This window comes from Trichechus manatus, unplaced genomic scaffold, assembly GCF_000243295.1.
Source record: "Trichechus manatus latirostris isolate Lorelei unplaced genomic scaffold, TriManLat1.0 scaffold00027, whole genome shotgun sequence".
Taxonomy (NCBI): Eukaryota; Metazoa; Chordata; class Mammalia; order Sirenia; family Trichechidae; genus Trichechus; species Trichechus manatus.
In genome coordinates this window covers 22454599-22466831 of record NW_004443963.1, presented here as the reverse complement: position 1 = coordinate 22466831, position 12233 = coordinate 22454599, and the positions used below count along the sequence as shown (strand labels likewise).

At 53.5% G+C, this 12233-nt stretch overlaps 1 protein-coding gene across 1 annotated transcript; it reads left to right on the top strand.

Moving 5' to 3' along the window:
• Nucleotides 1–224: 224 nt before the first annotated feature.
• HOXC11 (homeobox C11) lies at nucleotides 225–3518 on the top strand. The gene is made up of 2 exons (XM_004373956.1): nucleotides 225–1014; nucleotides 2263–3518. The coding sequence occupies exons 1-2, from the start codon at nucleotides 339–341 to the stop codon at nucleotides 2493–2495; spliced, it is 909 nt and encodes a 302-aa protein (XP_004374013.1). The 5' UTR covers nucleotides 225–338; the 3' UTR covers nucleotides 2496–3518.
• Nucleotides 3519–12233: the final 8715 nt, after the last annotated feature.

The following is a 12233-nucleotide window of genomic DNA, read 5'->3' as shown; positions in this document are numbered from 1 at the left end:
ACCCCACCCCTACCCTGTCTCTCCTCCTTTGCCTGCTCTGTGGAATGGAGAGAAGGGGAGTGACGAGAGAAAAACGAATACAAATGTGCAATTGATTTTCATAATGTTTCTGCGGTGTTTGCAAACCAATCGCCTGAACGTCCCCGATCTTACCTAAGAGAGAACCCCTCCTACGTCTGCGAAGTGCTCCGAACTGATATATGACAATATCTACTTTGGATCACGTGCTCTGAGAGAGAGACTAAGACGGATAACGCGTCATCTCGCCTTCCCAAATTTTCCCCCCTCGCTAGACCGGGTCCAAAACCTCCATCCGGAGCCGGGAGGAGAGGAGAACGATGTTTAACTCGGTTAACCTGGGCAACTTCTGCTCGCCGTCGCGCAAGGAGAGAGGCGCTGATTTCGGCGAGCGCGGGAGCTGCGCCTCCAACCTCTATCTGCCCAGTTGCACTTACTACGTGCCCGAGTTCTCCACGGTCTCCTCCTTCCTGCCCCAGGCCCCCTCTCGTCAGATCTCCTATCCCTACTCAGCCCAAGTGCCGCCGGTCCGGGAGGTCTCCTACGGCCTGGAGCCATCCGGCAAGTGGCACCACCGGAACAGCTACTCGTCCTGCTATGCGGCTGCCGACGAGCTTATGCACCGGGACTGCCTGCCTCCTTCCACCGTCACCGAGATCCTCATGAAAAACGAAGGCTCCTACGGCGGCCACCACCACCCCAGCGCCCCGCACGCAGCACCCGCCGGCTTCTATTCCTCAGTCAACAAGAACAGCGTCCTGCCTCAAGCCTTTGACCGTTTCTTCGACAACGCCTACTGCGGCGGCAGCGACGCGCCAGCCGAGCCCCCCTGCCCGGGCAAGGGCGAGGCCAAGGGGGAGTCTGAAGCGCCCCCGGCCTCGGGACTGGCGTCCCGGGCTGAGGCAGGTGCGGAGGCCGAGGAGGAGAACACGAATCCCAGCTCGTCCGGTTCAGCCCAGTCGGCCGCCAAGGAGCCGGCTAAGGGAACCGCCCCCAGTAGGTAGCAGCGGCCGGGGAACAGGCGGGCAGCGAGGGAGGGAGGGCGAGAGTAGGGGGGGGAGGCGAGGGGAGCGCGGACGGCCTCATGTTTTGGGTCAGTCCGATTTTATGTGGAGTTTTATAAGCATTCAAAGGATTTTATTATAACCTACAAAGCCCTCTCTCCCAACGACTCGACTTTTTACGATGGAGAAGGGGTGGGGAGGGAGGGGAAAGGACTCTTTGGAAAAGCCGGGTGAACCCCCTCCCAAGTTATCTCCCTCGGTCTGTGAAATTTTTAAAAGCGCCACCATCGCGGGTGATATTAACTTTGATCGTGAACTTAGAGGAGCATTTAAGGAAGGACGGGGAGCCGGACTGCCGGGGTGGGAGGGAGGAGGGGTGGAGGGGGAGAAAGGGGAGGGCGAGGGAAAGACACTGGGAGAAACCCAGAGAGGGGGAGAGGTGGGGGAGAGAGGCTATGGAGCAGAACCTGAGACCGGAGAGGCGAGCCAGGGTGGCTCTGCTTCTTTTAAAAACTATTTTTGAGAATGTTCAAACTATGTGTCCTCGGGTCCTTGAACGGAAACCTGAGCAGCCGGGATCGGCGGCAACAGGGGAGCGGGATATGGCTACTCAGGACTTCACTCCGCTACGCTCCGGGGGTCTCAGCGTTTCTCCCGGGTCCCTGGCCTCAGCGCGGGCCTAGACGGGCAGCGTGGTAGGCGCGGCCCGGCGAGCGACCCAGGGAGCCAGGGCCCGGGCAGCGACTCTCTGGTGTCTTTGGTGTCTGCTCCGTTGATTCCTTCTCGCCTCACCAGTGTTCTCGCCCGATCTCCCTTCTTCGCGAGCCTGTTCTCCGCGTTGCCTCACATTTCTGAGGCAGGGAATGGTGGGTGTTCAGAGCCACTAGGAGGGCAGAGCGGAAAGAGGCAGAGGGCTCCCGGCCGCGCAGGCAGGGGGTCCACTGGGACGCACGTGGTCCTGGCTGGCTTTCCTTCTTCCCCAGACCCCCTCTCGCCTAGAGGTGGGGGAGCGGGTCCCACAACAGCCCGCGATTGGGATGAGCTAGGGTGGTCGTGGCAGGGTGGTCGTGGCTTCCGTAGGCACTGTGGGCCCGCGCGAGGAGAGCGAGCCGGCCTGGCGGGAGGGCTGCCTGGCGGTTGGGCTGGGAGAAGGGCCGCTGAGCGCTCAGCGGGCTCAGGTCGCCCGGGTCTCACGTGTCTCTCTCCCCCTCTCCTCGCACTTAACCCCTCCCGCCTCCAGACGCCCCCCGCACCCGCAAGAAGCGCTGCCCTTATTCGAAATTCCAGATCCGAGAACTGGAGCGAGAATTTTTCTTCAACGTATATATCAACAAAGAGAAGCGGCTGCAGCTGTCCCGGATGCTGAACCTGACGGACCGACAAGTGAAAATCTGGTTTCAGAATAGAAGGATGAAAGAAAAAAAACTGAGCAGAGACCGGCTGCAGTATTTCTCGGGAAATCCTCTACTGTAACCCGCAGATCGGGCCCTTTCGGGGGAAGGGGGAAAGGGGGAAATTATTTTATTTTATTTTTATTTTTAATTTTCTAACCCGCCTTCTTTCTGCGGGTGGAAAACTGGACTGTGGCCAGGGCTGGCCCCCACTCCCGTTGCCGGCACTTCCTTCTGGAACCTCCTGCACCTTCGGTCTGACTGTCGCTGTGGGACAGGGACCAGGCTGGAAAGGGGGTGAAGGAAAGTGTCTGACCCACGGCGAGTGGACACCGTTGGCGCTGAGGCCAAGACTATTTAAAAGAAAATACACCTCTCGACAATGTCGTGCTGCTCGGATTGGGGGGCGGGAAGGGCGAGAGTAGTGGGCGCCTGAGGCGAACAATCCTTGAACTAAAAACCTTCCCTTGCCCAAGTGAAAAGATCCGCCAAGACTCGGTGTCTGCAAGGAGAGACCTCTCCAGCTCCCGGCCCCTACCCCACCTCGCCCCACTGCTAGGGGGCAGCTAAATGTGATCCTGCCTTGCTGTGAAATTTCTGTACCTTTGACCTGGTGTTAGGTGTGCAAAGTCCGTGTCCTACCTCCGTCTGTGCCCAGGCCCCGCCTGAGCCTAATGTTCTCCCTGTAAACGTGCAGAGTCCTGCTTTGAAATTTCTTAACTGGTGCATTGAGGTTTCCTAGCCTTTTTCCAAGCCGTGCCACTCCGTGGATTTATAGCTATAGTCTATGCAGTTGCTATCTTCTTCTTTGTTTTTTTTTTCAGGAAAAAAAAAAAGACTGGGGTGGAGGAGGCAGTAGAGAGATGAGATTGGGTGCCTCCCCTGCTCTGGGGCCTGAATTTTTGTAAATGCATTTCACAAGCTTTTCTTTCTACCCAGAGGGACTGGGGGGAGGAGGATGCTCCTGAAATGTGACTCAAATCACCCATCTTTCTTCATGTGTGTGAGTGTGTGTGTACGTGCGCAATCCTCACCCTGCTCCCATCCCAGAAGGATTGATGTGAATTTTTTTTGGTGGCAAATAAAGATATTTCATTCTGTTCAATATTATTATTTTATTTGATCCTTTTATTAGCCCCTCTCCTCTTAAAACCCTCTGTTCTCCGGTACTTCAGAGGAGGAGGCAGTGGCAGGCAGGCGGGAGCCTGAGGACAGGCGTGTGGAGGTGAGGTAGGCCCCAGTTGTGGCCTGTACCACCTCCTGGTTGGCAGGGGCAAGAGTGTAGCAGTAGCTTCCTCTTCTGCCCTTAAGCTGAGAACATTCCACAGCTACTCTTAAGCTCTCCTTTCTCACGTGCAGCTCAAGCTGTGTCCAAACACCCATGGACGCTTTCCGTTTAAGTACACGTTTGTTGTGAAGTTAATTGTAACCATCATCGAATTTAAATTTATAGGAATATTCTTGGCTCCACCGCCCTCCCACCAGATGTCTCCATCTGTCACAGTTAAATGTGTAGGATTGAGAGTAAGACTTTCTTTTTTCCCCCCTCTATGAGAAGACTGTATTGGAATTTTTATATACAGTTTTGAGGGAAGGAGGGGAGAGGAGGAGAAGCCAGCCCCCTCCTCCTTTTCCTCTCTGAGGCCCCCGGGGGTGGGAAGGTGGGGCCAGGCACCTTCCCCTCAGGCACAAATGGCCTGACTCCTCCAGACACAACAAAACATATAGGATGGGGCCACCCCAATGTTTCTACATTGGTCTTCCAGAGTAGAAATCCCCAGAGATTTGTTTTATAGGGGTTGGCATAAGGAGGGACACTGGGAAAGGAGGCCACTCTCCTGGGGGCAGTCACCACACCTATTTGTATTTGCTGCCTATTTCTTCCGTATAAAGATAATCATGGTCCTTTTAACAATTTCACTGAGGGGACTTGACGGTCTGCTTTCCCAAATTCGTTACTTGGGGACAGAGGTTAGGGACCAATTCTCTCATCTTTGCCCTCGCTTTGGAACCGTTGTTGTGTAATTCACAGAAAATGTTTTTGCTGATATAATTCTGTCGGATGAAAGAAAAAAAGCACCACAACTGTCACATCTAGGTTCTGTCACTGTTTTTAATGGCAGCGATTCTGCAGTTGTATCTGAACCCCTAATTCATAAATGTGGGTCCTGAGACAAGATACTCAAGCCGGGGTGTCTATGAAGCCCCACAGTTCCCTTCTGTACCCAAACAAATATTTTATTGTAGTTCAACTTGCCTATGGATGCATGTGAGAAGGAATATTATATGTACACTTTTGCCTGTAATGTGGAGTAAATCTGAACACGTGCACATCTAGGGCTTGTGTTCTCTGGTGTGTGTAACCACCTATAGTTCTTGTTGCAGGAATGCAACTCAGGATCCCCTGTGTGTGTGTGTATATGTGTGTGTGTGTGAGAGAGAGACTTCTCCAGGTATAATATTTATCCATATTGGGGAACACTGGCCTGCCAGCTACATTTCCTGTAAAATCAAGTGGAGATAACTCTACAGAATGAACTGGTTTATAAAGCAAAATATTCATCTCTAAATGGCCCCAGTTTGGGAGAAAAATATTTAAAACCTGCAGCTACCACTTTCCTTGCAATGCGCAGCCCGAGAAAAGATCCCCAGCTCCAGGAGAGGTTTTTGAAGGATGGGGGGCGGTTATCTTGAAAGAAAAATAAAGGCTTCTGTGACCCAGGCCTGGGAACATGCCAGTCCTCAGCAACCCTCTAAAATGAAGAGAAAAAAGGGATCTCTTCTCCCCAAACAAACCCTCCTTTGGGCCCCCAGAATGTCCAACCCCCCTTGCCGGTCAGGGGCACTCTGGGCTCAGCCTCTTGGGGTAATCCCCTCCAGCCATGGTGCTGCCCTGGAACAAAAGATCTTCGTCTAGACACTGCCATAAAGCGCCCCCTGCGCCTCTAAACCCAGCTTCATTTCGCCCTTAATGACCTAGTCTGGCCTGTGTTAGAAAACGCTTCCGCCCTAAATAGTAAACAAACCCGCAGTGGACGGTCTTAGCTCCGCCTGCACACCCCAGACCTCCCCACCTCATCACCCCTTTGCCCACATTTCCCCTCTTCTCTTCCAGGCTTTCTCAGCTGCCAGTTCCCCAGCCCCCTCACCCTCACTCCCCCCAGTAAATAAACTGAGGCCGAGTTCAAAGTTTCCCAGAGCTAAGGAGGAATGTTGGTTGTAAAAATCCAAGTTTATAGTGCACGTGGGAGTTTACAAGGGTATTAAGTGGTGTGGGCTGAGAGAGAGCACTCTGGGCCCCTCCCCCTCCCTCTATGGGCTTTGGGGTGCAAGGGGAACCTGGGAGACTTGAAAAGAAAAAATGGGTTGGGGGCAGCTTTGAATTTGGGGTTCCTTTGTCACTCAGACCCCTAGGTTGCTGGGGAAGGACTTCAAGGACCCCTTGGAAGAAGGCTTACAACCCCCACCAAGTATCTCTGAAAGAAAGCCCACGTGTTGGTTCTAGGTGTCCTAGATGGAGGGGTTGGGGGAGCCCTGCTTTAGGGGAAGTGAGAAAGGTGCAGACCAAGTGTCTGGAAAGTAAGCAGAGTTGTGGACACCTGGAGCCAATTCTCAACCAGAGGGAAAGAATCTACTCTGGGCTAATTTCTCGAGTGGGCTGAGGGCAGAGAGGGCTTTTCACACCAGGGCAAAGAAGAACTTTGAACTTCAAGGGAGTCAAGGGCGCCACCTCTTCCCTCTCCCCGCCCCTCTCAGGAATCTGTAGGACAATCCGCTTCTGGGCTAATATTCCCTGAAGGGGCAGCCCCTGGAGTTTCCTGGTGCCCTCGGGATGGATAATGTTGTTTGTTGCACTCTCTCTACTCAAAGTCCGCCAGAACAGTGTACACGCGACTACACTGTTTATTATTCATATAAAACTTTGGAAGAGGCAACACCCTGGGAAGTTTTTATAACTTTGTTTGGCATAAAAGTTTTACAAGATTTCCCTCCCCCCTCTCCTTTTTTTTAAACTTAAAGTTTTGGTCTTGTCATGGAATGAAATCTCAGGATATTTGGAAGAGAGAGGAAAGTGGTGCTCTGAGGTCTGGGGAGAGGGTTGGTGCTGCTTCTCTCTGCCTAAGGCAAAACAAGATTTGAAGGCTGGGGTCAACCTTGAATCTGGCTTTGGAGGCTGCAGGCCTCCAGGAGAGTTCAGTAGACTCTGCTCTTGAGATGCCCCCTCCTTACAGCCCCCCAAAGTTCTGACGAATATAGATGTCATCTGCGGTTGCCTAACAACGAGATGGAACCTATACTGGCAGGACTAGACCTATCTCTCTCTCTCACACACACACACATACACACACCCACACCCCTATTCACACATCTCAACCCACTGCACGAAGTGGAGACCCATAACCTTGACTCAGACCGCCGGTTTGGGAGGATCTCTGTACACACAACCCTATATTCCCACCAACTGGAAAGCAACAATGGGTTTGAAGAAAGAAACAATCCAAAACTGCCAAGAAACTCCTGCCTAGAGGTTGCAGGATCGAAGAAAACGGAGGACCTGCAGGGCTGCGTGGTCCGGGAATGTGGAGAACAAAGGTGCCCCAGTGAGGACATGGCCTTGGGCTGCCAAGCTCACGGTGACCCTTGAACCTGCGCCCACCTGAGACTGACAGAACCCCTCTCCCACATTTCCCCTGATCCAGACTCTGGGGGCACCAGTTGGGCTCAAATTGAGGCAGTTTTTGTGCTAAGCTCTGGAGGCAGGACAAAGATGGGATGACTTCTCCCAAAGGCAGATCTGGCAGAAAACGTTCCTTTAGGGTGATGAAAGTGAATTACCCGACCCCAGGAACAATACTCAGGGAGTCATCTGCGTCAGTGGGGAAGTGCCCCAGACCTCACTTTTCCTTCCCTCTAACGGCGATTGCGAAGGCTAGGCAGCTGGCTGCCGGCAGGCAGCCCTACACTTCGCCTTGCGAGAGGCCGAACTAAGGTTGACGGCGGGAGAAGGTCAACGCCAAGCCTTAGCAGTGGAGCTGAGGAGGGATGCGATGGAGCCTGGTGCTTTCCCCCTCACCCAACCCAGCACAACAAAGAAAAATAAGAAAGCCCAAGGAAGAAAGTCAAGTGGATGGGAAGAAATGAGGAGGCAAGAAAAGAGTGAAGATTAAATTGTATAATAAAGAAAGAAGAAATGTGGACATCAATAGGACAACGATTTAAGAAAGCAAAGGATTGGGGGGAGAAAATGAAGGACAAAAGAGCTGCAGGAAAAAAGAAGGAAAGAAAATTAGAAAAAGAAAGAAGCAAAGAGAAAGGGTGAGAAAGATACAAGACAGAAAGGAGCTGGCAAACAGAGAAGCACTGTGCTGAGACGTCTGTCTAGGGCTTTGGATCTTGGAAAAGGAATTTAGCCGGTGAGGGAGGAGCAGGGTTTCCCTCCCGAGCAAGCCGGCCCAACCGCAGCTCCGACTCCGCTTGGAAACTCGACTTACTGGGGCAACTTGGAAGCAAACCATTAGAATGGGGAGCAGGGGCCGTCCTCCCAACACTTCCTCCTATCCATTTCCTCCTCCCAACGCTTCTCTCGAAGTGTTTGTCGTCTGGTTTCGATTCGGGAGACAAAAGTTAAAGAACTGACCGGCTTCGGCAGGACCAGGAAGCAGTCGGACCAGCGCGGTTTCTCAGACTTCGGATACGGTGATCCCAGGGAGCATTTTAGGTAAAAGCGAATATTTGTGGCTGGGTACACACAATTAAGTGCAAATTAGACACGTGTATAGACGCACAACTCCAGAGCATCTGGGCGCAAGTACGTACTGCGTCCAGATGTGAGAGCGGGCTCCGCTGGCGGGGCTGCTGCGAATTCCGGAGCAGACCAGACGCCACTCCAAGCGTCCCGGCCTGTCTGCTTTCTCTTGTACCTGTTTTAAAATCTTTTTTATTCCCCGCGGTTCTTTGACTATTCCTCATTTTGCCTGGGATTTCCCTGCTTCTAACTTAGCCCGTGCAGGGGCCGGTGCTGGTGAAGAAGCAAATCTTGCCTTTAAGTTTTGGGAAGAGAATGATTTATCTGGGCCTCCAAAATGAAAGGAAAGAAAACAGCAATATCCACCATAGGTTTGATTTTGTTTTCTATTTCGCTCGAAGAGAATTCAATACACACATTTTATTATCGTTTTATTAACACTCTTCATTTTTCACTCCATCTTTGGAATTTCCCAGCTGACCTCCTCAACCTCGTAGAAAAACTGCTGATTTTTGATGGAGAAATCAGGACGCTTCTGGGGCATTTTGAGAGCTGGAAAACAGCTGAGATTCCTTTCAGTTCTTTCCTTCGGCTTTCACATGGGACCCTTAGTGCCCCAGCCCTCTGCCCGCCCTCCACAAATGGCCAGATCCTCCTGGATCATGCAAGAAATGCCCTCATCTCCAGAGCCTGTGCCCACTCCTCTCTCTTGCTCACAGCCCCATAGGCAGCAGGAGGCCCAGGCTCATCCTGCTGCCCCTCGTGGGTCTGGGTACCAGAAGGATGGGCGCAAGGGGTTAGAGCTTAGGATGGGCGGGATTTGAGAAGATGTAGGTGCAGCCTGAGCCCTGCTCTAGCCTGCAGCTCCTGGATTTTCACATCCCCAAGCTGAGGCAAAAAGGAGGAGCCCCGAGCGAGCGAGACACACGGTCTGTCGGCACCTAGGGAAAGTTGGAGAAATGGCTTAACAGGTCCATAAGGGGGTGGTTCTAGCAATACAGAGACTTGCCCTGGGCCCTAATCCAGGCACCAGGTGGTGCAGGCGGGAGGGTCTTGGCCCTGTAGGGCAGGGCCATTGGGCGCCTGGCAGCAGCAGAGTGGCCGTGGCAGCCCGAGTGCCTTTGAACGCCAGGCCCAGACAATAGGACGGAAACTGTGTTTGCTTGTGGCCTCGGGAAAGACCGGGCCCAAAGTGGGCTGGGCTGGGAACCAGGCCTGACTGCATCTTTTCGGACCCACACCAACATTCCCGTCGAGGTCCTTACCCTCACTTCTTCCTTCTTTTTACCTCCACTGAGGCAGAATCCCAGTCTGCAAAACCCCAACAAGTTATTCAAGTCTGAGGCCACTCGGGCTCTTGTTTAACACCGCCGGGTTTGCGTTTATCGTTCGTAATTAGAGGCAAACATTTGTCCCACCGGGGGTCCCACTTAGGCTGATGAATTTGATTTCTTTTTTCATTAATGGGCCGTGTTTATCATACTTCTAATTATTTCAACTTTAAACACTATTCGTTCTTGTGAGGGAGTGGGAGTTAGGCAGGCGGCTCCTTCTCCCTCGGGTATTATTTCCATGAGTAATAGCGCGAATTCTGAAGAGACACCATCCTCTTCTCTCCTGTGGCTGAGGTGAGGGGTAGACTTGACGTAGGAGTCTGACTGGGAGGGGGAGACAGGGCCCGAGGTTGAGTTACTCCGCTCCTCCCCCGCTGGTTCCCCAGGTTAAGCGTCTGGCTTGTTGTTTTTGAGGAGTAACCTGGAATTTGTCTCCTTTGCCCTTCAGCCACCTTCTCCCCCACCCTGTCCCAGGCTGGGCTCAGCATGGTCCCCTGCACATATTCCAGATCTTCCGCAGCCCCAGCCCGATCCCAGCCTGGCCTCTGCGGAGGCTCTGGTAGCGCTGCCTCAAGCTTTAGCTACCAACATTGAGAGAGGGAAAAAAAAAACCCAAAAAACAAAACACACGCATACACAGGAAAAGCCGAGGTAGCCAAGAGGCTCCTAGACGTGGCGAAAAGGTCCACCAGACCCCCAAACGGGGAGGGGAAAGGGCCGGGGACTGGGAGGCCAAATTCCGGGGACAGGCATACCAGGCAGGAAAATAAAGGAGACGTGAAAGAGGGGGGAGGGAACCCCCCAAAGCCATATAATTCTCAAGTGCTTTGGTCTTTAATTTCATCGCCCCATAAATGAGGAAATATCAGTTCCCATACTAAATTTTTATCCCTGGCTGATAAATATGACGGGGAATTTTCGTTGAGTCCTCGTAAAAGCGAACAGTTTCGATCAAACTGGTGGGGAAAGACTTATGCAGATAATACAGAGTGGCCATAAAGTCTCGGCGGCTTCCCTCGGGGTGGGCTGTGGGACAAATGGCTCCCTGACTTGGCTGCTGCCAGAGCTGTCCCAAGTCTCCTCTGGGGCCTAAACAGCCTAACCTTGCCCACACCAACCCCGGAGCAGAGTCCACGAGGACCCCTGCAAATTAAAACACAAACCCACTTCAAACCTCCCCTGGCCCGCCCAGCCCCGTCACACAATCCACATTTCCTTCCATTTTCCCTGGGGTTCAGGGACCCCTGCGCCTTCCCTCTCGCCCCCTAAATGGAAGAATTCGGTGGATTTCTTTCTGTAGTCCCTTTCCCGCAGCCGCTGGCTTGGGCCTCTCTAACTGCGGTCCGGTCTCCTCTCTCCTCCACGCCAGGGCGCCGGGAGCTCCAGTCCTTTCCCCGCCAGGCTCCAGTCCTTCGGAAAGTCGAATTCGGAGGCTCTGTCTAGAGAAAAATGCTGGGCGACCGGAAAGACAACTTTTTCCCCGGATTCCGTTTCCTGAGGAAGGGGTGGAGAGTTTAGTTCGCTTTGGGAGAAAGGCGACGGAAAAACGGAAGGAACTATTAGAAACACGTTTCCCCTACTTCTCGCTTCCCTTTGCTAAAAAAACAATGACAAAAATAGACTGGTCCCTCGTCTCCTTTCAAAAATTCCTCTGGCCCATTCGCTCTGTTTAGGACACTACTCTGGGTCAGACTTTGTCCAGCCTGGTGTTCTGGTTTCCCATGTGATAGGTGACTCTCCTAAGGCAACCGAAGCTCCGCAGGTTCCCTCTTTCTCTCTGGAAATATTCGCTGTTTTAGTGGGGGCAAGGTCAAGCCGAAAGCGAGGGCTGCCAGGGTCTGGAGCAAAGCAGCCGAACCGGCTCCAAGGCCAAAGCCTTCCCTCCCCTGAGATGGTGACCCAGGAGCCGCCCACCCAACCAGGTCCAGGCCGCAGCTCCAGGTCGGGGAGCGGGCGCATCTGGTCCCTACATCCCCTAGGAACCGCCTTCCCCGAGCAGCCCTGAAGTGACCGTGACTCCCTCACTGGCTCACGCCAGGCACTGGAGCCCCAGCCAACTCCCGCAGAGAACTTGCAACTCCAGCGACCTCGGAGACCCGCGGTGCTCCAGGCGCCAGCCCCAGCGGCCAAGCAGGAGGGACGAAGAGGCAGGGGAGCAGAAACTTTAGTCTTGTTTGGGATTCTTTAACTTTCGCTCCCTTTCTCTGCCCACCCGAGTATCCCCCAAAATCTCAACACTACTCCCACCCCAAGGGAAGAAGCAAGGGGAGTTCGAGGGGAAGAAAAGGGGTGGTGAGGAGCGGGAAAGTACCTGAATCGTGCCTTGACCTTTTAATTTGAATTTGACTGTTTCGAGCCCCGAGTTGCCTCGCTCTCCCTCTCTCCCGCATTTGCCCCCTCTCCGGCCCCCTCTCCCCAGGAGTTACAGGCTGGTTCCCGGGTAAACAAACCCCACACTCGCCAGAACCCTCTCTCGGTCCCCCTCCACCCCCTCCCGCCCTTGCCGCCCTGGGGGCGCTTTCTTTGTTCGCAGGGAAGGGCTCCTGCGCCCCTACCCCGAGGCGGCTGCTAGGTGGCGCTGTTACTCCACGCTGCGAGCTCCGCAGGCCGACAACTTGACCCCGCTGACGTCACGGCCGTCTGAATCATCAAGGCCATTTTCAAATCCCATTGGTCTAGCGGTCACATGGTGAGGACCGAATGCACGGATAATTATGGAGCTGATATTCACCCCCCCCTT

Bases quoted from the DNA above. Each gene is read 5' to 3' on its own strand.
- HOXC11 (XM_004373956.1), top strand. From the start codon at position 339: ATGTTTAACTCGGTTAACCTGGGCAACTTCTGCTCGCCGTCGCGCAAG. The intron at 1,015-2,262 runs GTAGGTAGCAGC...TCCCGCCTCCAG, and splicing joins GGCTAAGGGAACCGCCCCCA to ACGCCCCCCGCACCCGCAAG.